This window comes from Oryctolagus cuniculus, chromosome 10 (genome assembly GCF_964237555.1).
Source record: "Oryctolagus cuniculus chromosome 10, mOryCun1.1, whole genome shotgun sequence".
In the NCBI taxonomy this organism is placed as follows: Eukaryota; Metazoa; Chordata; class Mammalia; order Lagomorpha; family Leporidae; genus Oryctolagus; species Oryctolagus cuniculus.
Window position 1 is genome coordinate 2,579,260 of NC_091441.1, and position 27,153 is coordinate 2,606,412.

Consider the following 27,153-nt stretch of genomic DNA (forward strand, 5'->3'; position numbering starts at 1 on the left):
GGGAGCCAGCCCCGCGCCCCAGGAGTGCGAGCGGTTAGAAGTGGGGGCGGTGGGGGCGAGGTCCGTGCGCGACGCGGAGAGGGGTTGCGGGTGGGGGCGGGGAGGCCGGGCGCCGCGCGCGCCGGTGGGGTGCGGAGAGGAGGCCGCGGGGGTGCCCCGTCCCCCGGAGGCTGCCTTTGGAGTTGTTACGGAAACTTTGCGGCGGACAAGTTTGTTCGGCGCGCGGTGACCTCGGGCGCTGTGCCCAGGGAGCCCGAGGGTCCCCGCGGCGAGGGGCCCGGAGCCCCGCGTTCGGCCCGCCCGGGGTCGACGTGGGCTCCGGGGCGGGGGTCGAGCCCCAGGGTGTGCGGGGAGCGCAGGCCCGCTGGAACACAGACGGGTTTCTTGCCCGACTGGACCCGGACGCACCGAGAGCCGTTTGCCGCTGCGCGCTCGGGGCTCGGCTTTTTCTTTTCTTTTTTGGAAAAGGCGGCTGGTGTAACCTGTGGAATTTGAAATGCAAATAAAAGCCCGTGGGAGTTGAGGCGGAACAAATCGGCATTGATAAAGTGGAAGAGGTTTCGTGTCTGCGAGATCCCTGCGGCGGACGCAGGAGGGCGCGGGCCGTGACGTCAGGCCTGCCGGGCGGCCGGGCTGCGGGTGAGGCCGGGCCCGGAGGCGGCGCGGCCGGGGGCAGCCGCCGCCGCGGCCCGAGGGGGTCACTTCTCGGGGCCCCGCCGCGGCCGGCGCCCGCCCCCCGCCCGCGCCGCCTCCGGGCCCGCGCCCCCCGCGGGGGCCCGCGCCCGCCGCCCGCCGCCCCGGCCCGGCCCGGCGGGCGCCGTCTCGGCCGCGGCGGCTAACTTTGCGAGCCCGGCTGTTGTTCGGCCCGGAGACCCGGGGAGCGAGCCGGCCAGGGAGAAAGGAAGCAGCCAGGCCGCGGCTCCCCGCCCCCCGGGCGTGAACGGCGGCTGCGCCGGCCAATCGGCGGCGGCCGTCCCCGTCCCGGAGGTAAGGTGGGCGTGAGAGCGGGCGCGCGCGCGCGCGGGCACGCGCCCATGTGTCCGCCCGCGAGTCCGGCCGCCCGCGCGCCGCCGCGGACGTGGACGGGGCCGCAGGGGCGCGCGACAGGCCCGGCCGGCGCGGACCCTGCGGGGCCAGCCCGGGAGCGCGGCTGCCATAGGGACTTAGGGAGTCGGTTCCAAGACTGCGAAGGGGCGGGACGGGGGCTTTGGGGACCCCACTGCTGGGGTCAACTGGGGGTCGCCTGGGGTCCGCCCCGTAGAGGGCAGCGCGGCCGCCTCGCCCAGTGCGCCTTCTGGGCCGCGGCGCGCGCACTCGTGGCCCGCAAGTTGGGACGCCCCCCACCCTGCCCGGCCGGCCGCCCGCTGCAGCCCCCGGGGGTCGGCGAGGACACCTGGAGTCCGGAGCCGTCGGGCCCGGCACAGCCATTGGTGCGCGGGCGGCTGCGGACGCGGCCCCGGGATGGGCCTGGAGCCCGCGGGGCGCCCCGAGGCCACCGCCAGCGTACCCAGGTGGGCTGGGGGCTGCGGGGGTCTCAGGGACCGAGCCGTCCAGTTTCCGCGGCCGCTGCGGGGGCGCGCGGGCCCCGGCGGGGCGGGGCGGGGGCGGGGCGCTCACCTGCCCGCCCCGGGGCGGGGGCGGGGGCGGGGGCGCGGCCGCGGGTCGCCGGGCGTCCGGGGGGCGGGCCGTGGGCGGGGCGGGGAGGCCCGGCGCGGCGCCCCCGCCCCCGCCGTGTGGAGCGGACGTCACAGCCGCCCTGGGACCCGAGAAGTGAGGCGGCCGGGGACCCGCAGCCCAACTTCGCACCGTAACAAAGGCGGGGTCGGTGCGGGCCGGGCCGGCGCGGGTGGGGCGGGGGCGTCGCCGCGCTGCGGGCGGGGGTCTGCGCGGCGCGGGCCAGGTACCGGGCTCCTCTCGCCCACTTCACTTTGTTCCGGCGCCCGGGTGCGGGGCAGGCGTGGCCGGCGCCCTTACGTAAGCGCTCGCACCTGAGCGGGGTCCGCGGCCCGGAGGGACCCTCGGCGGGGGCGGCTGGGCGCCCGTGGGCCGGCCCGGCCTCCCGGGGTGTCCCCTGCGGAACAAAGGCGCGGGCGCCGGACTGGGGGCCCCCCGGCCGGCAGGTCACAAAGGGAACTCTGGCCGGGGCACAGCCGGGTCCCGCAGGCCGCCGTGCGGGGGGCGAGTGTCCGGCCCCCGACGTGCCCTGTTCCGCGGTATTTTTAACTGGCCAGCGAGCGCGAGGGGGTATTTTGGTTTAGGAATGCGCTCCTTTAAGGAGCCGGGCGCGTCCGCCTTGTCGGAGCCGTTCTCTCTGGCGTCCGCCTTATTTTTGTTGACACCGCGTGCCGCGACCGAGCCTGAGTGGGAACGGGCGGTCCCCTCCCCCGTGGTGGGCCTGGAGGTGGGGGAGCCGCCGGGCCGGGTTCCTGCAGGAGGAGGGGGAGGAAGAGGAGGAGGGGGAAGGGGAGGGGGAGGAGGACTCCGGAAGAGGAGGATGAGGAGGAGGAGGGGAGGAAGAGGAGGACGGGGAGGAGGGGGTCGTAAGCTCCCGCAGTGACCCATGGCCATCTTGAAGGCCTCGTGGGAGGCGCCCAGGGCTTGGGGCCTGGCTGTGCGGAGTTTCCCTGCTGGGTCCCGCGTGCTCCGTGGGGCTCCGTGTCCAGGGCCACGGAGCCTCAGCGACCTCCTGCCGCGGGGGCCCAGGCCTGGCCTGCTTGCTGGAGGGACACAGGCCCTGGGGCCTGCCCAGCCGGCCTGCTCCCCGGACCCTCCGGGGTCAGGGGCTTCAGTTTTGGTCCTGTGTGCCTGGTGTCCTGCGGGTGGTTTAAGTCCCCGGTGGGCCCACCTTGCCACTTGCAAGCAGGTGTCAGGGCCCCTGCCTGCCCCTGGGAGCCCAGCCTGGGTCTCTGTCCGGGCTGAGATGCTGCTGCCTGGGGAGGGGGGAGCGACCCGGTCAGCGGTGCCCTGGGAACGCAGGCCACGATGTCCAGGCACCTTGTGTGCGCTCGCGTCCATGAAACTTTCGCTGCAGGACGCGGTCGAGTTTTGGAGGAAGCATTTGATGTGATTAAATGTAGCAACAATTAGGTGCGAAGAAAGGAGACTTTGTCCGAGGCCTTGGAGAGGAGCTGCGCGCCCGCCCGCGGACGGGCAGTGCGCCGTGTTTGCGGGAGCCAGGGCTCCCTGCCTCGTGTTGTAGATTTTTCTTCTGATTCATATTCAGGATACGTGTTGGTCTGACTCATATCGACCAGAAGGAGTCTCTTAAGAAGAATTTTGTGGGAGTGGCCGTGTTTAGTTTCCACCGAGTTAATGCCCTGGAAATGGGGACCGGCCCTCTAAGCTGATTACCCCGGGCGGGGGGGCCTGGCAGCCCGGGCACTTTCCTTTTGTCGCTGGATTGTTTACAGGGCCCTGTTTTGCCTTTTACTCCATGTTCAACCTAGGAGGCAAGGCCTCGTGTTAATTATCTGGTCACAAATGGCGTGTTGCTTACAGAGCAGGCCAGCCGAGCCGTGAGGCTGCGGGAAAACCCACCAGCCCTCTCTCTGGTTTTCGGTCGGGCGGATTATCTGGCGAGATCTGAACTCTCGCAGTGATGGGCGTGGATTAATCACAAGTAACAGAGCTCATGGAGGAAGGCAGAGCTGGTTAGGTTTATTCGCCGCCAGGGCTGCGTTATAAACATTGGACCCAGAAGTGCCGTGCGTGATGCAGAAGCGGCTATCTTGCGGTCGGTAGATGTTTACACGTTTTAGTGCTTGGGGAGAGGTGTTTGACACAACCAGTCCGTTCTTTCTAAAACACGCCTCCTGACCCCCCTCAGAAGGTGCAGACGCTGTAGTTCATTGGCTCTGTGCTTCCCGAGTGAGCTGTGGAGAATACGGGGGTCTGCGTGCCGCTTGCTCCATGTGACCTGTGCGCGTGGACTCTGCTTGGTGCATTTGCACTTCCCTGCCCAGCCAGCGGCTCCCCAACGCCTGGCCTGGGCGCCCTGGACTGCCCCTCCTGGTGGGCGAGGGGCTGAGTTGGTGCCTGGGGGCCGAGCCTTGCTCAGCTGCCTCTCACTGGGCCTCCTGTGGTCTGCTAAGGCTGTGGCTGGAACCCACCCCGAGTTTTCTGGGCAGCAGGGACTGTGGAGATTCCCGCAGGCAGATGCAAACGTTGGCAGGGCCAGGGGCTGTTTCCTGGGAGGTAGAGCAGTGAGCGTTGATGAGTGGACACTGGCTTGGGGCTCCCTTTTGGGCAGGGGTGAGCTGGCCCTGTGGCTGTGTCCTCCGGGCCTCTCCCTGGGGCTCCCTGGCTCTTGCCTTTCCCCTAGCCCCCGGTGCTGCAGCCTGTTAGGGGTTTGATTGTGTCTGGGGCCAGAGGGGAGGCCCTGGCCTGGGTTCCTGGGGCCCAGGAACAAGTTGAGTTTGGGGTGGGGGAGGGTTAGCGTTTCTCTTTGAGAGCAGGATGACCTCTGCCCCCAGTTAACATCCCTGGCTCCCATCAGTCCACCAGAGAGGGTGGGCAGGGAGTCCTCTCGCTGGATGCAGGCTGGGACTGTCTCAGTCTGCAGGAATTCTGGGAAGTGGTCACAAACCCTTTTGAAGAAAGGAGTGGTATCATTGTTGACAATTCTGAAGAATCTGCTAAGAAAATTCATCTTTGGGAGGAGTAATAGCGACAGACTGCGATTCAGGGATACTTCGGGGGCCACGTTTATGGGGGTGGGACATGGGGCCCGGGTGGGTGGGACAGACGGGCAGAGTGAGCCGTTGCAACTGTCCATTTTGTGTGTTCTTTCTCCCCCGCATCTGGCCACACGTGATTGGAACAGCTGAAGGCTTGGTGCCGAGTGAAATGTCTTCCAGCCAGCGGTGGCCGTTGGAAATCGTACGGAAGTGCAATTTTGTGGCTCCCAACATGCCATAAAAGTAGTTTTTTTCAGGAAGATGTGGCATTTAATCTTCAGTTCGAATGATCCTGCAGATCACAGAGCTGGGCAATTAGAAACGCAGCTATATTTAGGAAGCAGACGTGTAAATAAATGTGTGTTATGTGGAAGACATAAGACAGTAGACAAAAATAAAAGGGGGCCTGCCCGAGGGGTAAAATATTTTGCTGTATGTTTTCAACACGTGTTGATCCTGGGAGATTCTGTTTATTTTTGGTTAGGAATTCAATCAGGTTGTTGGAGCCTGGAGATTTGTTTCAGGAGCTGTGTTGTGTGGGTCCCTGGCGTTCACACGGATCCTCACTGTGTGGGGGAGCTGGGGTGGGGAGCCCCGTCTTTTGTTACCTTCCAGGGCGGTGTGGGTCTGGTGTCGTTGGCTGGGAAAACAGGTAGCCTTGTCTCTCAGCGCGCTGGTGCCCCAGGGAGTGCTGATGTCAGCCGGCCCTCTGGATACAGCTGCCTCTTGTTTTCCTGCTTGGAGATGGCTGCTCAGATTAAGACGTGGTGTTGCCTTTCAGAAGGGAGGCTGGGAAAAGCTCAGGCTGTCTGTTAGAACGCGTGCATTGATAGCAGCGAAGAGTTACCCTCCTGGCACCCGCCCACCCCCAGCACTGTTCACGCCTGGAAAGCCTTCTCATCTGCAAGTCTTACACGGAGGAAAGGGGCATTCGCTCAGGAATTTTTGTCCTTTGTTTCAGCAGACGGCAACATGTGTCTGTGCGTGCCGTATGGTACTGTTTAACCTACATTGCCTGAGCTGACAAGGCGCTGTGCCTAGGCCTTGATTTATTTCAGCATTCCAGAATGCTCTGTGGAACTGAGTACAGTAGAGGATGCACTGGGAGCTGGGCGGGGTGGGGGCTGTGTTTGGCTTCAGCAGGTTCTTAACTGGGTGCTTCAGGGGGGTGAGCAAGCCCCCCCCCCCCCCCGAATAGCTCTTGTGGGAAATGGTTGGCCGTGGAGGGTGGGGTGGTGGTGTGACTTCAGGAAAGCACACGGCCCAGAGTGAGCAGTTAGGACTGGCTGGTGGCAGAGAGAGCTCAGAAACAGGACACTGTGCGCCTCCCGGCGACGCCAGGATCTTAACCTGGAGCTGTGGAACTTCCGCGGGGTTTTCCCTGGCGGACTCCGCTCTCTTCCTCACTGGACGGAGCTGTGAGCGGGCGGGCACTCGGGCCCGTGGCTTTGTTGGACGTGGTGCTGTTCTGCAGTGGTCTCTGGGCAGTCCTGTGGTCTTGTCTCTGTAGGACGTCTTCCTGGGTCCAGTTGTGGGGTGGGCCTGTGTGTAACCCACGCCGCCTCCCCCGGGTTTACTACAGCGAGTCTCACAGAGACGCTGCCCGTGGAGCCTGACGTGAGGGCCCCAAAGCCAGGCCCGGGTGGCTGGCCAGGTGGGCCGGGTGCTGGCCTGTGCACAGGCGCCTGTGGCCGTGCACAATGCGTTTGGGTTATCAGTGACACGGAGAGAGCATTTTATGCCAGTTTGAGAAAATCTCATCGTTCGCATCGATAAGCGTATTCCCGCCAGGTTCCGATGAATCATTTCAAAGCTTTTCGTGTCTTTAGCTCGACTGTTAGCATAGTGATGGTCCCTCGTCCCTTTGAGGAACACCAGCTGGGATTTAAATTCCCGTCGTCCTCACGGAGGGCTCGGTGGCTTCCCTTCTCTAGAAGGTGGCTTTTTGCTTTTTTTTTTTTATTTTTTTTTATTTTTATTTTTTGACAGGCAGAGTGGACAGTGAGAGAGAGAGACAGAAAGGTCTTCCTTTGCCGTTGGTTCACCCTCCAATGGCCGCCGCGGCCGGTGCGCTGCGGCCGGCGCACCGCGCTGATCCGATGGCAGGAGCCAGGAGCCAGGTGCTTTTCCTGGTCTCCCATGAAGTGCAGGGTCCAAGCACCTGGGCCATCCTCCACTGCACTCCCTGGCCACAGCAGAGGGCTGGCCTGGAAGAGGGGCAACCGGGACAGAATCCGGCGCCCCAACCGGGACTAGAACCCGGTGTGCCGGCGCCGCTAGGCAGAGGATTAGCCTAGTGAGCCGCGGCGCCGGTGCTTTTTGCTTTTTAAAAACAGGAGGCAAGGAGGATGACCTCATTCCCAACACCAGCTTAAAGGCCTCGCCGTGAGCTCCTGGTGCAGAGTGCTTGGCATAGCAGTGTCAGTTTGGGGGCAGGTCTGTGGAGTCGTGGGATCCCTGGTTTAGTGGTAGGATTAAAATTAGCCTCAGTGAATTACCCTGGTGACACAGAAGCAGGAGGGTTGGCTCATCGGTCAGATTTGAGGTTGCGGAACGACGATGGATTTTAGAAAGCAAGGCCGACTTTCCTAATAGCTGCACGATTCCAGGTATCTCTAGGTGTGGGTTAGAAGAGGGACTTTAGTTAGCTGGGGGGGGGGGGGGATCTGCCAGTCCCACGCCTCGCTGCAGCTGTGAGGGGGCGGCCAGCGCGTGCCGGGCAGCCCACGGAGGAGGCGGCTGTGGCGCGTGTGGCGGCTGTCCGGGTCCCAGGGGCTCTGTCCAGGCACTTCCAGGGCCGCCGCTCCCCCGGGGCCGAGTGGGGCTCCTGCGCTTGCTCCCCCAGGGTGTGGTTCCGTGTGGGTCAGGCGTGTCCAGTTGCTTATGATGACCAGGGAGAAAAGCATTCACTCTTCGCTCAGTGACATGGATCTGTAAGTTTATGTAGTTTTTCTCTGGACTTGCTTTAGAAGGTTCGTGCGAGAGTCGCATGAGAGTGCTTCCGCAAGCTCATGGGAAATGGAATAAAAGATAAGTTTAGTTTGCAAGAATTTTTCCAGTCCGTGCCTAGTGTCTTGGTAACATACATTTCTGTGAACCTTCTAAAGACCCCCCACCTATGAGGGTGTAGCAAGTATTGGTGAAAACTGCAGGAAACGTGGGGTGACTTTGGGGTGACTTTGGGGTGACTTTGGGGTGAACTCTGATGCTTTACAGGTGCGGCGCACAGAGCGGCGGTGACGGCTGGGCCTGTGGCGGTGGGGCGGAGCTCAGACCCAGGTCTCTGGCGCCCGTGTTGTCCGGTCTCCAGCGCACCTGCCCGTGCACGGAGGAAGGGGCGTGGGTATCCGTGCTGTGGGTGCCCGGGTGGACCTGGTGTGGGGGCTGGACAGCCACGTGTTTCCCCTCTGATGTTCGCATCGGGCTCGAGGGAGAGAGAAAGTATTGACCGAACGTCTGTGTGTCTGTGGGAGGCTTCTGCATTGTCCCAGAGCTGGCCAGCAGGAGCAGGCGGAGGGCCCTGGCCCCAAACACGGCAGCCGTCGCACCGACTCCCGCCCCGCAGTGGGTGGCAGGGATCAGGTCACTCTTGGTAGGAAAGTCCTAGATTTAAAAAGTGCGTTGGCAGGAGGAGGAGCAGGTGACCAGGTGACCGGCAGGAGCAGGGGCGGTGGGTATGCGAGCTTCTGCGAGTGGCAGAAGGAGGTGGGGACGGGATTGAGACCAGCGCGGGGAGGGGAGTTTTCCTTTTCCTCGATGGCGGTTCACGTGCAAGGCCACACAGCACAGCCCACGGGGCTGGGTCCAGTTCTGCCTGCCCCGCGTGCAGTGTGGACCCTGAGTCGCTCACCTGCCCTGGGCGGGCGTCGCCACGCCCTCCGCCTGCCTGGTGGAGCAGGGGGCCAGACCAGGGCTCAGTTCCGTTTTCTTCATTGTGCAAGAGCCGCTCGGAGAAGTTAAGCTCCTTTGCATTCTGCGTGTGAGCCGGTGTGGCCGACATTCTAGACTCCGTCTGGAGAGGAAAAAGCTGTAAAGTGAACCCCAGCGTGGGATTTATTTCCCCGTCTCTGAGCATTTTCTTATGTTCTTCTGAACCTGTGAGCTTGCTGGTTCTGCCCCCTCTATAGACATTTCTCAAGATGCGCGGTAAGCCGTGCCCGCTCAGAGTGGCAGGGACGTGTTCACAGCGTGGGTCCTGGGCCTCTTGGTCTGCGCCCCGTGTACGTTTTGCAGGCTTGCGTGAGGTCCCGGTGGTTGCCCGTGGTGATGGTTTGCTGACAACCATCTCGTTCCCCTCAGGGTGTGGGGGTGCCTGAAGTTCACATGTGGTAAAGCACGAATTAAATACGGAACAGGAAGTGGGTAATAGGGACAAGCGCGACCCCACGTTGGCTCCGGGAGCCCTGCGGTGACTCTGTGTGAGCCGGATCATGGTCCCCGCTTCCCGGCCGCAAACGCAGAAAGTAAGCAAGGCTGTTTCTCACCGGTGCGGTGTGGTGCGGTGCCGCTGGGTTTTGGGTCGTGGTGACGACGTGGAGTTTCTCAGGGTGTGGGCAGGAGTTCGGCGCTGAGCCCCGAGTCGGAGGAGTGAATGCCCGGGTAAGTGGCCCCGGTGAAGGGGCCTTGCCTCTCCACAGGCTGGTTTCGGGCCTGCGCGGTTCCGTGCCTTACTGCCTGGTGTTGAAGGCACTCCTGGGAAGCTGGTGGTAGTTTGCAGCCCCTTCCAGCCGGGAAGGCTGAAGCCGGCACGGCTGCGATGGAGGTCCCCCGCGGCGACCCCAGGGCTGCTCTGGGGGCAGCCGTCCTGAGCGTGTGGCTCTCCTCGTGCCCGGAAAGCACACACGTGTGCAGAGGTGGTTTTCCCCGGGGTGATGCCACTTAAAGCTGTGTCACTTCTGAGATGATATTCCGGAGGGCCGGCGTACCCCGCCTCTCCATCTTTCTGGGGGGCTTGGGAGCCGCCCCAGCGGTGTGCCTGGGCTGGGACGGGGGTCCTGGACTGTGCAGGGCCTCCTCTGCTGGGAAAACGGGCAGAGGTCTCAGCAGTCTGGGGGGAATGTTCCCAGGCCCCCGGCTCCGCCCGCTCAGGGGCCTGTGCCCTGGCGCCCCAGCTGGGGAGATGCGGGCCTGGACCTCAGGCCTGGAGGCTCGGTAGGGAAGCTTTCTGTGCAGAGGGCCGGCTACGGCGCTTTTCGGGCTTTGCTGTCGGACGGCCCCTGCTCCGGCCTGTCGCACAGGCGCCGCAGAGTCGGGCTGTGAGTGAGCACGGGTGCTGGGATGGGAACCCCTCAGCGCACGGGTCGCACAGTGTGGGTTTCCCGTCCCCAGCCGCGGCAGGACTGCCGAAGCCGTGCCTAGCCCACAGGCTGTGCCGAAGCAGGCGACATGGGCTCCCGCGGCCTGTCGTACGCGCACTGGAAGAGATACACAGACGCGGGCAGAGTGGAGGTGAGGGCTGTGTTTTATTTAACAGAGTATACCCGGCACGTGACCCGAGCGTGTGAATGGCCTAAGAATACCGCTGGCTTCGGTTTTGGTTGTCTTCACGCCAAGTCTTGGAAACGTGAGTGCAGTTCACACACCAAGCCCTTTGCAGTGTGGACAGAACATCCCTGGGTGGCGTCACCCACCCCCTGCTGGGGCAGGCCCCCAGGCCCCAGTGTGGGTGACACCTCCACGTGCGTCCTGCTGTAGGCTGTGATTGGGCTCCGTGCCGGGCATCTCCCCTGGGTCTTAGTCATCTCGTGAAGCTGCACCCCAGGACCCAGAGCCAGGGCCGGGGCGCCGGGTGGCAGGGGGCCGTCCAGGAGGCCACGGCTTGGCCCAGGGTCACAGCATCCCAGGCGCCCTGCACCCGGCCTCCACCTCAGGTACTGATTCGGTCCCTAAGCTTGCTTTCTTTTTTTATTTTAAAGATTTTATTTATTTATTTGAGAGGTAGAGTTACAGACAGTGAGAGGACGAGACAGAAAGGTCCTCTTTCCATTGTTCACTCCCCAGATGGCCATAACGGCCAGAGCTGCACCCATCCGAAGCCAGGAGCCAGGAGCTTCCGGGTCTCCCTGCGAGTGCAGGGGCCCAAGCACTTGGGCCATCCTCTGCTGCTCTCCCAGGCCACAGCAGAGAACTGGATCGGAAGAGGAGCAGCCGGGACTAGAACCGGCGCCCGTGTGGGATGCTGGCGCCGCAGGCAGAGGATTCGCCCCCTGTGCCGTGGCGCCGCCCCGCCCCTGAGCTTTCCCAAGACTGGAGCTGCTGTGAAACAGAAACACTCTTTAGTGGGGTGGGGGGGCGTGGCCTCCGGCTCCAGTGTGACTCCCACGTGGGGGTGGGTGTGGGTGTGGCCAGGTGTGAGCCAGAGGCCCTCAGCTGCGGTCCGTGAGATGGGGGAGTAGGGGCAGCATGCAGTGGACGGCAGCCAGGGCAGAGCCTGCACAGGGCCTGCACACAGGCTGGGCCGTGGCGCAGGCCGCCGTCTAGGAATTTAGGGACCCCACGTGGGTGTTCCCCGCCACGTTCAGTGGTTGCCGTTCGTTCTCTGAGAACGGCGCGGACGCTGCGTGTGCTCCCTGGGGCCCACGTCCCATTCCAGACCCCTGTAGCCCAGTGTCCCCAAGTAGCTTGACTGGGCATCGTGGCCTTGGGCTGCCAGACTGGCAGATTGAGAGCTCCTGACGGTGAGGGAGCTGCTTTGGTAGAATGAAATGTGCTGCTGTGGAAGGGGCGGGCCCAGGGATGTGTGTGTTCTGTGCTTTACCTCATGGCAGCTTCAGACCAGCACGTAAGCTGTGTCGGGATTTGGCACTGATGCCTGCTTTACGTAGATTTAAAAGTCATTGTTTTTATTTTAGGAAAGAAACGAAAATTGTAGTCTTACTGGTTTTAGGTGGATGTTATTTATATATTTAGTTTTTTTTTTTAAATATTTATTTATTTGAGAGGGAGGGGGAGAGGGAGAGGGAGAGGGAGAGGGAGAGGTCTTCCATCCCCTGGTTCACCCCCCTAAATGGCCTTAATGGCCAGAGCTGTGCCGATCCAAAGCCTGGAGCGTCTTCCAGGTCTCCCACGTGGGTCCTTGGGCCATCTTCTTCTGCTTTCCCAGGCCACATCAGAGAGCTGGATCGGAAATGGAGCAGCTGGGTCTTGAACCGGTGCCCGTATGGGATGCCGGCACTGTATCCCATATAGCTACACCACAGCACCGGCCCCTGTGTATTTAGCCTTAAACGTGTCTTTTTTCTTCCTAATTTGCTGTGTTGTTTAGTCACCCTCGGTGAAAGCAGACGCTGTTGGCTTTGCTGACTTCAGGAGCCTGTGCAGGTGGCCGAGCTGCACTGCACACCGCCCTGGGCGTGTGCGCTTCCCTGAGCTTCTGACTGTGTGCATCCCTCTCCCTCCACCCCCATTGCCGAACTCGTCGGCCTCATTGGTCCTCCCGGGCCCTGGAAATCGGGAACGTGGTTGCTGGCTTAGGAGCCACGGGTGCACGTGCAGCTCTGTGCCGAGTGGGTGCAAACCCCAATGGGAGGTGTTGCCTGGGACGCCTGTGTCTGCCTCCCTCCTCTCTGCAGAGTGGATCTGGCATGCAGAGTTCAGCGTGTCCCCGCTGCGTTCACACACGATGCTGATGAGCCGGGCAGGGCCAGGCTCAGGGCGAGCCGGGGCGCTCAGAGCAGGCGGGCTCATTGAGCGGGAGTGCGTCTTGTGGTTTTTTTATGAAGGAGATGAGGATTAGATGCGGTGCCGGGGCCGCCCCTGCCTGTCGGTGCCGTCCCTCTGAGTGCCACCTGAGTGCCGTTTCCATCCCCTGGGGTGCCATCGAGATAGGAAGGGCAGGCTCTGGATGCGTCAGCTCCAGTGTGGAGCGTGAGTGGGCGTGGCCGGGGGGCGGGGTGAGGTACACAGGCTAGGGAATGGTTGGTTGGTGTACTTCTCAGGTGCCACAGATGGGCAGGCCACAGGAAGCTGCCGCCCTTCCAGGGGTGGAGCTGCTCTTGTCTGTGCTCTGTGTCTAAAGGCTCGTGTTCCACTTGGGAAATTCGACTTGGTCACGTTTTCCAGGTCAGGCGTAACTGGTTCCTCGTCCTGGGGCCGGGCCCCGTCCTTGGAGCGGGCACTTTGTCCGCCTTTACGCCTGCTGGTAAGTCCCAGACATTCGTACCAGCAAGTTTATTATTCTGCCCCAGGGCCAAGTGTTGATTCTGCTTGCCTCGTGTTGATCACCGAAGTGCTTGCGCGATCTCTCTCTCTTTTAAAGACTTATGTATTTGTTAGAGAGGCAGAGAGAGAGGGAGAAAGTCTTCCATCTTCTGGTTCACCCCCCAAATGGCTACAACGGCCAGAGCTGGGCTGACCCGAAGCCAGGATCCAGGAGCTGCTTCCGGGCCTTCCATGCCGGTGCAGGGCCCAAGGACTCAGGCCATCTTCTACTGCTTTCTCAGGCCACAGCAGAGAGCTGGATTGGAAGTGGAGCAGCTGGGACTTGAACCGGTGACCATATGAGATGCTGGCACTGCAGGAGGCAGCCTTACCCGCTCTGCCACAGCGTCGACCCCCGGAATGCTGCTTTCACTGGGAAAGCGAGGTTGAAGCGGGCTCGAGCTCTGCCTCCTCTCTCACGTGTGGCGTTGCGGTGGCAACTGAGGAAAGCGTGTCCGGTTTCCAGCACGGGCTCCGCTGGCGTCAGGTGGAACAGCAAAGCCCGGATCTCTGTTGAGCTGGGATGACGGGTGCATTTGAGCCCTGTGTTTCGGTGGCTCCCTGGCCCCGCACCACACACAGATGCACACTTAGGGAGAGGAGTGTTTCTGCTCGAAGCTAAGACGCGCTTTTCCTGTTGGGCTCGGCATCTGTGGGCGGATGGTCCCAAAGTTCCTTTGAGAGTTTTGTCTGTGTACCTGAGTCTCGCTGAGTGATTCCATCCCTGCGGATGTGTCTTGAAAATGATTTGAGTCTCAGGGCTGCCACCTGGATGGGCCGTGCAGGGGGAGCTTACTTCAGACGCTCATGAAGTGTTCTGGTCGGGACGCCCCTGTCCTGGGCAAACCATGCCCGATTGTGCAGGCGTACGCTTAGCTACGTGGTGTGGGGTTCCTTTCCTATTCAGTGGAAGTCTTTGTTAGTACACTTCGCAGTGTCTGAGGGCGGAGCTCAGGCAGGGGAATCGCTGTAGCTGGGGACGTAGGCTGAGTCCTGAGCCCCTCCGGTGGACTGGGCTGCTCAGTAGCGTCTCCTGAGCTGGCCGGAGTTGTTAACCCCAGGACTCAAGGTGAAGCCACGCATTCCCATTACTGAACCTCAGCGGCGCACCATCAGCTGGTGTCCAGGATCTTACTGCCCGTTTCTCTTGCATAAGTGATGTGCACAGACAGACTTCACTGAAAAGTTATTTGTTTATTTGAAACACAGAGAGGTCTTCCATCCGCTGGTTCACTCCCCAAGTGGCCGCAATGGCCAGGGCTGGCCCAGGTCAAGCCCAGGGCTGGCCCAGGTCAAGCCCAGGGCTCTGGAACTCTGTCCTGGTCTCTCACGTGGCTGCAGGGGCCCAAGCACTTGCACCCTCATCCACTGCCCTCCCAGGCGCATCAGCAGGGAGTGGAGCAGCTGAGACTGGAGGCAGCGCTCTGCTCTGGGATGCAGGTGCCCCATGTGGCAGCACAGTCCGCTGTGCGAGATGCCAGACCCCGGGAATTCCACTTTCAAGACGTGTGCAGAGGTTTTCAGAGATGCGGCGCACAGGTGCACAGGCGTTCCCACGGAGGTGTGAGCCGTGCGCTCAGACGAGGGTGGCGGTGTGCAGGTGCCTTGTTGCTGACTTTCAGCCGCAGGTTTAGTTTGGAAATTCAGTTGCAGCTGGACCTAGGGCAGCGTTGTCCTCGCCTGGATCCAGGGATGTCTCCCCAGGAGACGGGCTCCGGCGTCACTGTTGTCGGGGTATTTCCAGTCCACTGAGAGGCGAAGGAACGGCTGGACGTTTCACGGCGTGAATGTACTTCTAGGTGAGCTGCTGGCACCGCACGCCCCCTGTGCCAGGCCCTGCGTCAGGACAGCCGCTGAATGAATCCACCTGTGGCATAATGGGACCTGCCACCCAAGAGTCCCTGCAGCTGTTTTGTTATGGGAAGCATCGTGACCACTCTTTCTGGGGCGCGCCTGGGTGCAGCTTGGTGCACACGCGCTGTGTGCTTCGAAGTGCCCAGGCCGCAGTGTGGCCACACCAGGACCCCCAGGAGGGACTTGCCTGTGAGCAGCCGGCAGAGGGCTCGGTGCTGCCATGCAGCCGCCCTGCTGGGCCCTGGCTCCTGCCGTGGGCGCTGGGGCACTGCAGCGGTTTCCTCCTGGGGGGATAAGGTCAGTTCTCTGGACGCTGCTGGGTTTCCCAAGAAGGAGAGCAGGTGCCTGTTGGTTTTTTTTTTTTTAAAGAAGATTTATTATTTATTTATTTAAATGGCAGCATTACAGAGAGGGGGAGAGAGAGAGAGGTCAGTTGATTGATCTTCCATCTGCTGGTTCATGCCCCAAGTGGCCGCCATGGCCAGGAGCCAGGAGCTTCATCTGGGTCTCCCAAACTCTTGGGTCACCTTCCGCTGCCTTTCCCAGGCCATTAGCAGGGAGCTGGATCGGAAGCAGCGCAGCCTGGATACGCATTGGCACCCGTGGGCGCGGGCGTCTCGCGGCAGCTTTGCTGCCACAGCACAAGGCTGGCCCCACGGACGCCCTTGCACACTGCCTGGGAGGAGAGCCTGGCCGGTGTTCGGCTTGAACCTAAGTCTTCCAGTCTGGATCAACCCGATGGGTTTCATGTCGTTGCCTTCGCACACGTGTGCGTGCGATGGTGTTTCTGATGCCTGGAGGCAGCTGCTCTCTGACCGCGGGTTTTCCCGCGAGGTGCGGTATCTGCACTCATTGACTGGTAGGAAGGTTTCGTTTCTTGCTCACAGGGAACCCCGACTTCCTTCTTGCCGACCTTCCTTCCCTGTCTCTGACTGTCAGCCCCGGGTCTGGGCCCAGGAGCGTAGGGGGGGGCTGTGTGACCTCCACGGAGCTCTTGGGTTTGCGAGGGGAGGGAGGGAGCTCTGGGCCCCTCACAGCACTTGTGGTCTGTGTGTCTGTCTGCTCGGAGTTTACCGTGGACGTCTTCATTTTACCGGGAGTCATTTCTGTCATCCAGGTTGACAAGCTGACTAACCTGGGGTTTGGAAAACGCCACTCTCTCCTTACGTTGGTCGTCCTCCTGCCCTAGCCCAGCCCCAGATCAGGGCAGGTGCTGGCACCCCCCCCATTCACTGCGGGGAGGGCTTTATCCATCAGGTTTGCTGTTTTATTTTTTTTCCTGATACATTCTTATCCTTTAATATTCAAATTTAAAGACATTTATTCCTGGTTACTCTTAGAATTGAATGTTTCATTAATTAACTAATTCATTTATCTATTTTTAAAGATTTATTTATTTGAAAGAGTTACACAGAGAGAAGAGAGAGAGAGAGAGAGTGTCTTCCATCCCCTGGTTCACTCCCCAATTGGCCACAATGACCGGAGCTGCGCAGATCAGAAGCCAGGAGCCAGGTGCTTCTTCCGGGTCTCCCACGTGGGTGCAGGGGCCCAAGGACCTAGGCCATCTTCCACTGCTTTCCCAGGCTACAGCAGAGAGCTGGATTGGAAGTGGAGCAGCTGGGTCTTGAACCGGTACCCATATGGGATGCCAGCACTTCAGGCCAGGGCGTTAGCCCACTGTGCCACAGTGTCAGCCCCTCATTAATTTATTTTTAAAGAGTGCAACTAGTTATGTACTTATGTTTATGTCCCATATTTTTTAAATTTTTACTTAATAAATATAAATTTCCAAAGTACAGCTTTTGGATTATAGTGGCTTTCCCCCCCATCACCTCCCTCCCACCCGCACCCCTCCCATCTCCTGCTCCCTCTCCCATTCCATTCTCATCAAGATTGATTTTCAGTTATCTTTATATACAGAAGATCAATTTACTATATATTAAATAAAGATTTCATCAGTTTGCACCCACACAAAATGTAAAGTACTGTTTGAGTACTAGTTATAGCATAATTTGCATTGTACAACAAATTAAGGACAGAGGTCCTACATGGGGAGATCTTACATGCACAGTGACTCCTGTTGTTGACTTAACAATTGACACTCTTGTTTATGGCATCAGGAAATCACCCAAGGCTCTTGTCATGAGTTGCCAAGACTATGGAAGCCTTTTGAGTTCACCAACTTCAATCTTATTCCGACAGGGTCATAGTTAAAGTGGAAGTTCTCTCCTCCCTTCAGAGAAAGGTACCTCCTTCTTTGATGGCCCGTTCTTTCCACTGGGATCTCACAGAGATCTTTCATTTAGGATTTAGGTGTGGTTTTGTGTTTTTGTTTGTTTGTTTGTTTTTGTTTTTGTCAGAGTGTCTTGGCTTTCCATGCCTAAAATACTCTCATGGGCTCTTCAGCCAGATCCTAATGCCTTAAGGGCTGATTCTGAGGCCAGAGTGCTGTTTAGGACATCTGCCATTCTATGAGTCTGCTGTGTGTCCCGCTTGCCATGTTGGATCGTTCTCTCCCTTTTTGATTCTATCAGTTAGTATTAGCAGACACTAGTCTTGTTTATGTGATCCCTTTGACTCTTAGACCTATCAGTGTGATCAATTGTGAACTGAAATTGATCACTTGGACTAGTGAGATGGCATTGGTACCTGCCACCTTGATAGGATTGGAATCCCCTGGCACGTTTCTAGCTCTACCATTTGTGGCAAGTCCGAATGAGCATGTCCCAAACTGTACATCTCCTCCCTCTCTTATTCCCACTCTTTTATTTAACAGGGATCACTTTTCAGTTAAATTTAAACACCTAAGAATAATTGTGTGTTAATTACAGAGTTCAACCAATAGTATTAGGTAGAACAACAAGAAAATACTAAAAGGGAGTGTCCCATATATTTTGACATGTGGGACTTTGAAGAATGTGTACAGTTTCTGTTTCATTTCTTTTAATTTTTAAAAAACTTTACGTATTTGAGGGACAGAGAGGACGAGCGAGCTGCTGTCCGCGGGTTCACTCCCAAGTGCCTGAAACAGCCCAGCTCAGTCCTGGTGTCCCACGTGGGTGGCAGGGACCCACGAACTCAGGCCTGCTTCCCAGGGTGTGTGTCCGCGGAAAGCTGGCATTGTGAGGTCGAGCCGGGACCCAGCGCGGGCATTCTGATAGGTGACGTGGTGTCCCAAGCGGGTCTTACTGGTGCAGAGAACGCCTGTCCCCACGTGGCAGGGCCTGTGCTTGTGTGGTTTGCTGTTTACTGGCTCCTGGTTCCCTGGTGCTGCTGCGAGCGCGAGTCTGTGCTGATCCTGCGTGGTGGGCTTGGGAGGCTTTCTGTGTGGTTGTGTGGACGCACGCTCGGCCCTGCTGCCAGCTCCACACGGTGGCAGTGTGTGGAGTTGGGTGCTTGGATAAGCTGTGTGTTATTTTTGCTTATTTATTCTGCCTGGCTTGAGAGAGATGTGCCAGTTTTCCCAGACCGATTTTTTTCCTTTGTTGAACTTGCCACCTATTTACAGTATTTTGCTTTATGCATTTTATTCAAGGTTATTTACAGTTTTCTATAGTACTGACTTAAAAGTTTAGGACAAACATTGTCTTCATGATTTCTTTCTTTCTTTTTAAAGATTTTTTTATTTATTTGAAATGCAGAGTTACAGAGAGGCAGAGGGAGAGAGAGAGAGAGGTCTTCCATCCACTGGTTCACTCCCCAGATGGCTTCAGTGGCCGGAACTGCGCTGATCCGAAGCCAGGAGCCAGGGGCTTCTTCCAGGTCTCCCATGCAGGTGCTGGGGCACAAGGACTTGGGCCATCCTCCACTGCTTTCCCAGGCCACAGCAGAGACTGGATCGGAAGTGTAGCGGCCGGGACTCGAACCAGTGTCTACATGGGATGCCGACACTGCAGGCGGTGGCTTCACCTGCTGCGTCGCAGCGCCGGCCCCCATGAGTTCTTGTTATCTTCAGTAATTATAAGATGGCCTTTATGTACTCAGTGCCCTTTTAAACCCTGACTTTTAAAAGCAGCGTTTAGTTTTGACTCCTCCTTTTGTTTCAGTTCTCCGCTGCGGTTTTGTCTGTTTCCAGCTGCTGAGCTCCCACTGGAGGCGTGTGTTGCACACGCAGCCGGGCTCACTGTGCGAGCTCCCACTGGAGGCGTGTGCGGCACACGCAGCCGGGCTGTGTGAGCTCCCACTGGAGGCGTGTGTTGCACACGCAGCCGGGCTCACTGTGTGAGCTTCCACGGGAGGCGTGTGCGGCACACGCAGCCGGGCTGTGTGAGCTCCCACTGGAGGCATGTGCGGCACACGCAGCCGGGCTCACTGTGCGAGCTCCCACTGGAGGCGTGTGCGGCACACGCAGCCGGGCTGTGTGAGCTCCCACTGGAGGCGTGTGCGGCACACGCAGCCGGGCTGTGTGAGCTCCTACTGGAGGCGTGTGCGGCACACGCAGCCGGGCTGTGTGAGCTCCCACTGGAGGCGTGTGCGGCACACGCAGCCGGGCTCACTGTGCGAGCTCCCACTGGAGGTGTGTGCGGCACACGCAGCCGCGTTCACTGTGCGACTTCTCACGCAGGCTTGCTTCTGTGGGACTCGTCCCACCTGCACTGTTTCTGGAACAGACTTGCTTGCTCTTCTTTCCCGATTAAAGTTAAGAAATCATTTGTTTTCTGTTTCTTTGCTTCTCCCCTTTATTTTCTGTTTTTGAAGAATCGTGTCATTGAAGAGTTGTTTCCTTCAGTTCTTGAGCCACAAGGCCTGCAGAGGTGGAGTGTCTTAGTTCCACTCATGGTTGCATTTGTAACTTACTCTATTTCTTTTTTTAAGATTTTTACTTACTTATTTGAGAGGTAGAGTTACAGAGAGAGAGAGGGAGAGACGGAGAGAGAGGTCTTCCATCTGCTGGTTCACTCCCCAAACGGCTACAAGGGCCGGAGCTGCGCCAATCCGAAGCCGGGAGACAGGAGCCTCCTCCGTGTCTCCCATGCAGGTGCAGGAGCCCAAGGACGTGGGCCATCCTCCACTGCTTTCCCAGGCCACCGCAGAGAGCTGGATCGGAAGAGGAGCGGCCCGGACCTGAACTGGCGCCCATGTGGGATGCTGGCTGTGCGGGCGGAGGCTTAGTTCACCAGGCTACAGCGTGGGCCCCGGTAACTTCTTCTTAAACCCAGCGCTGGGTGCTTCCTCTGCCGGGACTGCCGTCTGGTGCCCGGGGAAGGTGAAGTTGGAGCCCTCGGTTCCCTTCTCTCCTGTCTCTCCTGTCTTCTGCTCCTCCCAGCCCCGTCCACGGGCTCCTGGAGTTCCTCCCTGGCTGTTTCAGTCTGCTCTTGTTCATTGATTATTTTTACGCAGCGCGGGCTTCATCTCCAGAAAGGTGGTGAGCGCGCATCCGCGGTCCGTGTGTCCGCTGCTGTTCAGGGTCGGCGCCGTTCATCTCCGGTTTCTTTGCGCTCCAGCTCGTCTGTGGGTCCGGGTCGCAGGCTTGGTTCTGTGTGTCGCTCATTTCTTTACTGACTGCATTTAGTGATTTTTCTCCGGACGTCTTCATTTTTCTGTTTTCCGATTGGGGGTTCTTCAGTTTGATTCATCTTTTGATTGGCCGGATTACTTTGGCAAGTGGATTTTTTTTTTAAGAAAAATCATTTATTTTTATTTATTTGAAAGGCAGAGAGAGAGAGAGAGAGAGAGAGAGAGAGATCTTCCGTCTGCTGGTTCCCTCCCCAGATGCTTACAGCGGTGGGGGTTGGGCCAGGCTGAAGGCGGAGCGCAGGGGCGGGGCAGGGACCCAAGTGGTTGTGTTTGAGGTTAGCAGACGCTGGAGCTGGGCCTGGAGCCGGGCACTCTGGTGCGGGACGGGGCCTGCTGAGCAGCGTCTTCACTCTGCCGGGCACTCACCGCCGTGAGCGGATGTTAAATAACGTGTTGGTGAGGAATCGTGTCTTGTGGAGAAGTTCATCTTGGAGCAGGAAGGGCGCTGGGTGAGAGACCCAGCTACACGGGGTGGGTCAGCGCCGAGAGAGAGAAACGCCGTGTTGCTGGAGCCTGCAGGAGCTGTGCCTGTGTTCACATGTGGAAGCAGGCACACCGTGTGCGTGTGTCTCTGTTGTGTCCATGTGTAAGCGTGTAGGTTGCAGCACGGGGTAAGTGCGTGCAGTGTGCACACGCATGTGCAAGCGTGTTGATGTGTGTAGACAATGTGTGCAGGTTGCACACGTGCATCCACATCGCACTCATGCACAGATGTACACATGTGAGTGTTTGCATACGTGGGTGTGCGTGTACATGTGTGTGCCGGGGCTGGGGCCCAGAGCTGACGCTTGGCGGGTCACAGAGGACTGGATACGCCCAGCTGGGTTGTCCTGAGGAGCCGGCCTCTGTGGCCGTGGTGGGGGCAGTGATGAGCCGAGGGCTTCCTGCACTGACCTGCCCCAGGAGGTACCAGGTGGGGGTGCCCTGGAACGGGAAGGTTGGGGAAGGGGCTGGTCTGGGGGAATCTGGGGAAGAGGGGTGTGCTTGGGCCTGTGCTGGTTGGGGGGATCCGTGGGATCCGCGGGGCCCAGGTCATGTGTGGCGGCAGTGAGAGGAGAGGGTCAGCTGTGGGATCCCTGCTGCTCCCAGGAAGGCCTGTGGGGCGAGGCTGGGGACCCAGGGACCACAGAGATCTTGTCTGGTGTTGGAACTACACCCAGCCCCCAGCACTGGCGCTGTCCCTGAGGGCTGGGCCATGTCCAGGGAGCTCCGGGGGCCTCCAGGCCTGCTGTGGGGTCATGTCGCAGGATCCTGCAGGCCCTCTGTGGTTTTCAACCTGCTGTGGCTGGAGGACTCCGGGATCTGTGTTGGTTTGTGCCCGCCGCAGGGTGGGGAGCCTTGAGTGGCAAGCCCAGAGAACTTGTGCTTTGCCAACCAGGCATTTCACACATGGGGAAGAAAAGGCCGAAGCAGTCCAGGAGGAATCCAGGGTCACGCGTGTGGTTGGAGGGGCGGCAGCAGGCCCAGTGGCAGCCCTCCCTCTGACGAGTGTCCGAGCCGAGGGGCGGCCCCTGTGCCTGAAGAGTGGGGAAAATCGGAACTGACGCTGGATGTCATGCATCCTCCGACGATCCTTCTCCAGGAATTGTCATGGTAATAGTAGTTTTTAAAAAGATTTATTTATTTATTTGAAAGGTAGAGTAGCAGAGAGAGAGAGAGGTCTCCTGTCTGCTGGTTCACTCCCCAGATGGCCGCAATGGATTGAGCTGCGCTGATCCGAAGCCAGGAGCTTCTTCCAGGTCTCCCATGTGGGTGCAGGGGCCCAAGGACTTGGGCATCTTCCACTGCTTTCCCAGGCCACAGCAGAGAGCTGGATCGGAAGTGGAGCAGCCAGGTCTCAAACCAGCGCCCACATGGGATACCGGTGCTGTAGGCGGGGTTTCACCGGCTACGCCACGCGTCGACCCCAGTAATAAATAGTATTTTTACCTGTGTTGATTTCTCTCGGCCCTTCGATTGGCGAGGAATTCTGCGAACCATACTTCAGATGCAGTAGTATGTCTGAAAAGTGTGTCTTCCTTAATCAGCTCACGAAATACCTCTGAAGAAGGAAGACGGCTTAGGAAGGAGAGGGGAGTAAAGGAGGGATTTTAAAACTTGGGTTTAGGTAACTTCATGGTTGGTTTCCAGCTGTAGTGTGCAGGGATTTCTAGAAGATCAGAGGTCAGCCGCCCTCAGGTGTATCAGTCACAGCTTCAGAGTGCTTTTAGCTGCAAGTGGTTGTGAAATATTTGTGACAAGAATCCAGTGGATTCAAACTCTCCGAGGAAAGCAGAGAGCACGGAGTGGGTTCCCGGGAAGGGGCGCCCGGTTCTGGTGCCTCGGAGCTAGCACCTGGGCGTCGCGGCGGCTGAATTCCCCTGGCTCGGCGTCGTCAGCAGGTGGCAGAGAGGATGGGAACGCCCGCGTGAGCCTCCCGTGGGGGCTGCGTCGCTGCCGCGTCTGATCTGCTCCAGAGCCGGGGTAAAGGCTGGGGGAGAACACGGGAAGACATGGCGATGACGCACTTGCTGGCTCAGAAAACGCAGCGCGCGTGGAAGTGGAGCAGCCGGGTCCACCGTCAGCCCCTCCGGATTTGGGAACGTGGAGCTGGGCGCTCCAGGACCGCTGGCTGCCTTTTGTTCTTGTAAGAGTTCATGCGGTCTGGTGATGGCCTCTGACACTGTAAATGTAACCCCTGTTTAAAACACTGTTTCAGTACCGCTGTCACGGCTCCTGCCACGGGAGCGGTAGGTTGTTCACTTTAGCGGTCACTTACTGCTGATCGGATCCTGTAGTCTGGTTTCTTAGGGGAGGATGATATTAAATCATTTAACATGATTTTAGGCACTTACACGTTTATGTTGTTTTTGTTGTGACCGAATGCAACTAGGAAGCCGGCGCCGTGCAGGGCCTGGGGCCCAGGCCAGGGTGCACCTCGCTGTAGGTGACGGATCTTAGTTGACTGAAAGGTAAGACAGCGTGTCTGACTGTGTGCGCAGTGCTTGGACCTTTCAGGTCCTGGGGCTTCGTAATGGAAGCAGATGAAAACATTTAATTACACTTTTGAAAATCTTAGTTTTTGGCCAGAACGCTGAGGCGCCCACAGCCGCTTTGCCCTAACCACTGGGCCCCCTGACCTCGCCCTCAGCCTGAGGGATGGCACTTTCGTCCGGAATGCGGCCGTGGGGCAGCGCTGGGTTCCTGGTTACGCCAGAGCAGAAGGGAAACCCATAATGGCACATCACGGCACGGCTTCTAGCTCTGTGCTCTGCACCGTGCACCTGCGCCCAGACCTTTACCAGAGCTTGTTTGCCCAAAGCCCCCTGAATATAAAGCTGTCCTGAGTGTGGCTTTCTTAGTAATGAGAAAAAAACCCAAAAACAGGGCAGCCAGTCTTCAGTCATAATAAGTTTGGGTGTAATTTCGGGTTGGTGACCTCACGTCTCTGCACGGTTTACTAATTTTGTATTTCGCAGGGGGAGGCAGAGACGTGCAGTCCAGAGAACTTCAGCTTCCCTAATTTGACTGCATCATTGTTTTATATTTAGGAATACAGAGCTAAACATGTGAGACCATTATGACTTCATTTAAAAAAAACCCAGCTGTTGAAGAATGGGCCTCAGATGCCTTTACGAGCGGTGTGGGAGCGGGGGCAGCGTGGCCCCGGCACACGCCCTCCCTCCTCCGTCCGGGTGGTGCTGGGGTTCGGTGGTTCTGGGTCCTTCTGTTGGGAGGACACACACATGCGCGAAGGAGTGGTCACTAAAACCCCTGAACAAAGGCTCTTTTCTTTGAGGATTCATGGAGCGAACAGGGGCAGAGGGATCACGTTCACCCTGGTCCCCGGGAGGGAGAGTTGAGTCTGCACACCCAGCTGGCATGGCGCTTTTCTGTATTGGATAGCACGAGCCTGCCCCACATCGCAGGCACGGGAAGACACTGGCAGTCCTTTTGTGTTTCTTTAACATGCACTTATTTGAGAGGCAGAGAGCAAGAGCGCTGCCCTCTGCTGGACCGCTTCCCCGATGCCTGCGACAGCAGGGGCTGGGCCAGGTTGAAGCCAGGAGCCCAGCACTGGGTCCAGCACTCCGGCAGTTGCTGCCTCCCAGTCTGCACTAGGGGGAGGCCGGGGTCAGGAGCAGAACTGAGAGCTGACTCTAGGGGTGTCTTAGCTGCTAGGCCAGCCTCCCGTCCAGCTGCCTGGCCACGCCTCTTAATTTCCAGGTTAGTAAACACATTTCTGCGTACATAGAAAGCAGAGGTTCTGGTTCTTGCCCTTTTTGGTCGTCAGAACCCAGCGTGTCCTAGGGCACTTGGGCAGCACGGTGCAGTCAGCTTGCAGCTGGACATGGCCAGGTGTCGTGTGTTTCTGGGACTTAGGATCCCGTGTGGCACTTGCTGGTCCTCCACACGGGAGTTGGAGAGTGCTACAGGTGCTCAGAGGCCGCCGGCACAACCGAGTGGGTGGGAGTGGGAGGACAGACTGGAGACTCTCGTTTCCGCCTCCTCCGTAAGCTGTCCTGAGAGGGACAAGGCGCGCATGGTCATCTTACACCTGGGAGTGAACTCTTGGTAGAAGACAGTTTCCTGCCCGCGCGTGCAGGAAGTTGCCGAACCCGTGCTCAGGAAAGGGGGCGCCCGCGTCGGAGGCTCAGACTCCGTGAGCTGCATTGGCCCGACCCGTCTCTGTCCGGGTCACAGCTGGAAGGCAGCAGGGTGTGCGCGGGGGCTCGGTCTGGGTTCCTGCTCAGCCCTGTGGTCCCCACCGGGCCCTGGGCACAGGCCAGGGTGTGGACATGGTGATCCCAGGTGCCTGCAGTCTGGCAGGGGAGTGATGCCCTCTGTGCTTCTGCCGCAGAGGTGTAATGTGGGGTGGAGACTCCTGCCGGAAGCGCCACGAGATGCGGAGTCCAGGCTTGGGTTTCCCGGTGACTTTTTCCCTGGAACCCTGGCATCCCTCCTCTCCCTCCACCATGGTGCCTGCTCTCCCGCGGCCTCCGAGTGGCCGCGCGTGGGCTCCTTTGCAGAGCTGGGAGCCCGGGTCCTGTGCTGCTCTTGGCTCACAGGGTTGGTAGGGTCAGTGGGGCTGTGCTCCCAAATTCTCAGATCTCCTGGGGGGAGGGCCTTTGTCACTTCCGGTTTTCTTTTGGATCAAACCTGCTGTCATCCCAGCACGGATGGCTGCTGTCACCTGCTTGTCCCCAGCCCCCGGGCGCTTGTGTGCACGTGGCCTTGTTCCGCGAGCCCGGGCACCATCCCTCCACTCTTCCCTCGCCTCTGGACTCCGGCGACCCCGAGGCCTCTCTGCCTCTGTGCTGTGGGGAGCATCTCTGCCGGCTTGCCCTCTGCAGTGCCCAGGGAGCCTGGCCTGGACCACTCCCTTCCAGGTTGGGTCCGGTCCTCCCAGCAGAGCTGGGCTTCTTCCTCGGGCTGATCCTCACGGACACCTCGCACATGCTTGCTGACCGAGTATGTGAGCTGGGCCTCCTTGGCCACAGAACGTGTCCGTGGCTCGTCAGCCCGCAGGGCCCGGGAGCAGGAGCTGGGGCTCGGGAGCAGCGGGGCCGCTGCCGTGGAGTGGCAGAGGGTCGTGGGCACTCCGAGGCGAAGGTAGACTCTGGCCAAGTCTCTCCTCCCTGGCTCACCGCCCCTCAGTTGGCCGACAGCGTCCGGCTCCCGAGGAGGCGGGGGAGAGTGGCGTCTGGGTCCGAGTGGTACCCTGATAGCGATACGAGAAATTAATACCGTAAACAAAGCATCTTCCGGAGCCTCAATTAATATTTGCTCCCGGGGGACTTGGGAGTTCCCGGCGAGGCTGCTACAGGCCACGGGGGACGCCAGCCGGAGGGGGAGCGGTGGTCAGCCATCAGGAGTCGTGTTCAGGGGCTGCACGGCCGGGGTCCCACTTAAAGCCGGGTGCCTTCACCCCTCGTGGTGAACAGGAAGGGTGCGGCCAGCTGTGTCTCTGCGGTCGGGCTGGTCACGTGCCGCTCAAGTCTGGAGGTTTCTCCGTGCGTTTCTCTTCTGCATTGCAGCCCCTCAGCTCTGCAGCCCGTTTCCAGGTGGCATCTAAGATACCTTAAAGTAGCTCGCTGGGTACCTGTGCGTTCAGACCTGGGAGGGTCTCGGGCGGCCACAGGAGCTCCTTCCTCACGCGCCTAGCTTGGAGGTTGGCTGTGCCACGCTAGGGTTGTGCTGTCATTTGCAGTTGAAACTCCTATGCTAACCATTTTCCCTCTTTTTCTAAATTTTTATTTTTTTTACAAACACATTTTCTTCAAGGAGACATTTATGAAAGTATCCATTCTCTCAAATGTACACACAGTGCAGTGATTTTATTTTACTGAACGTTTCAATACTGCCCTGATTCCAGACTCACACAAAGTGGGGGATGCCGGTCAGCGCCCCCCTGAGCTTGGCACTGGTGGTCCCGTGCAGGTCGCCTCTGTCCCCGAGAGCGGAAACTGCAGGCTGCCCTGGATTTCGCCCCTGTGGCCCGAGACCCTGCCCCGGGCCCCGCGTGCACTTGGCTGTTCCTTGCCTCCTCTGCTCTGGGGTTCCTCAGCCTTCCTGGTTCTTCCTGGACCTTGACCAGGGCCGGCCAGGTGAGCTGCAGGATGCGCACGGTTGGGGTCCTGTGTGTCGTGCTGGGGAGGAAGAGCGGAGACAGGCGAGGTCCTTCTCTTTGAACAACCTCAGTCACATCGTTCTGTCCCTCAAGCTGCACCTCCTGCGTCTTTTGTTGCTAAGTCTGAGTGCTGGCCTGGTGAGGCCGCCTGTCCCCTGTGCACGGCTCTGCGGAGCCGGACTGCCTACCAGTGTCACTCACAAAGCCCCAGAATCCGCCCCTTGCTGGTGGAGATCGGGCCCCCGGCCCAGCGGACGTGGAGATGGAGCTCCCTGACGAAGGCTGCCGCGGCTGCCG

The 27,153-nt window shown here is 59.3% G+C and overlaps 2 protein-coding genes across 12 annotated transcripts in view; one reads left to right on the forward strand and one right to left on the reverse strand.

The window, feature by feature from the left end:
• ZNF516 (zinc finger protein 516) overlaps positions 1 to 27,153 on the forward strand; it is a 162,995-nt gene that overhangs the window by 1,252 nt on the left and 134,590 nt on the right. For 4 of the 11 annotated variants that reach the window (XM_070049851.1, XM_070049861.1, XM_070049862.1 and 1 more), the window contains exon 1: positions 1,668 to 1,821. The exons of 5 other annotated variants lie outside the window; for them this stretch is intronic. The gene's annotated coding sequence lies outside the window, so the exon portion shown is untranslated. Of the gene's footprint in view, positions 1 to 785; positions 988 to 1,253; positions 1,512 to 1,667; positions 1,822 to 27,153 lie in introns of those variants that run through there. 2 more of the 11 variants (XM_070049853.1, XM_070049858.1) reach the window with 2 other exon arrangements.
• On the reverse strand, positions 186 to 8,096 carry LOC127489369 (basic proline-rich protein-like). The gene is made up of 5 exons (XM_070050032.1): positions 7,952 to 8,096; positions 2,149 to 2,426; positions 1,975 to 2,071; positions 589 to 1,868; positions 186 to 482 (listed from the first exon to the last, which is right to left on the reverse strand). The coding sequence occupies exons 1-5, from the start codon at positions 8,094 to 8,096 to the stop codon at positions 186 to 188; spliced, it is 2,097 nt and encodes a 698-aa protein (XP_069906133.1).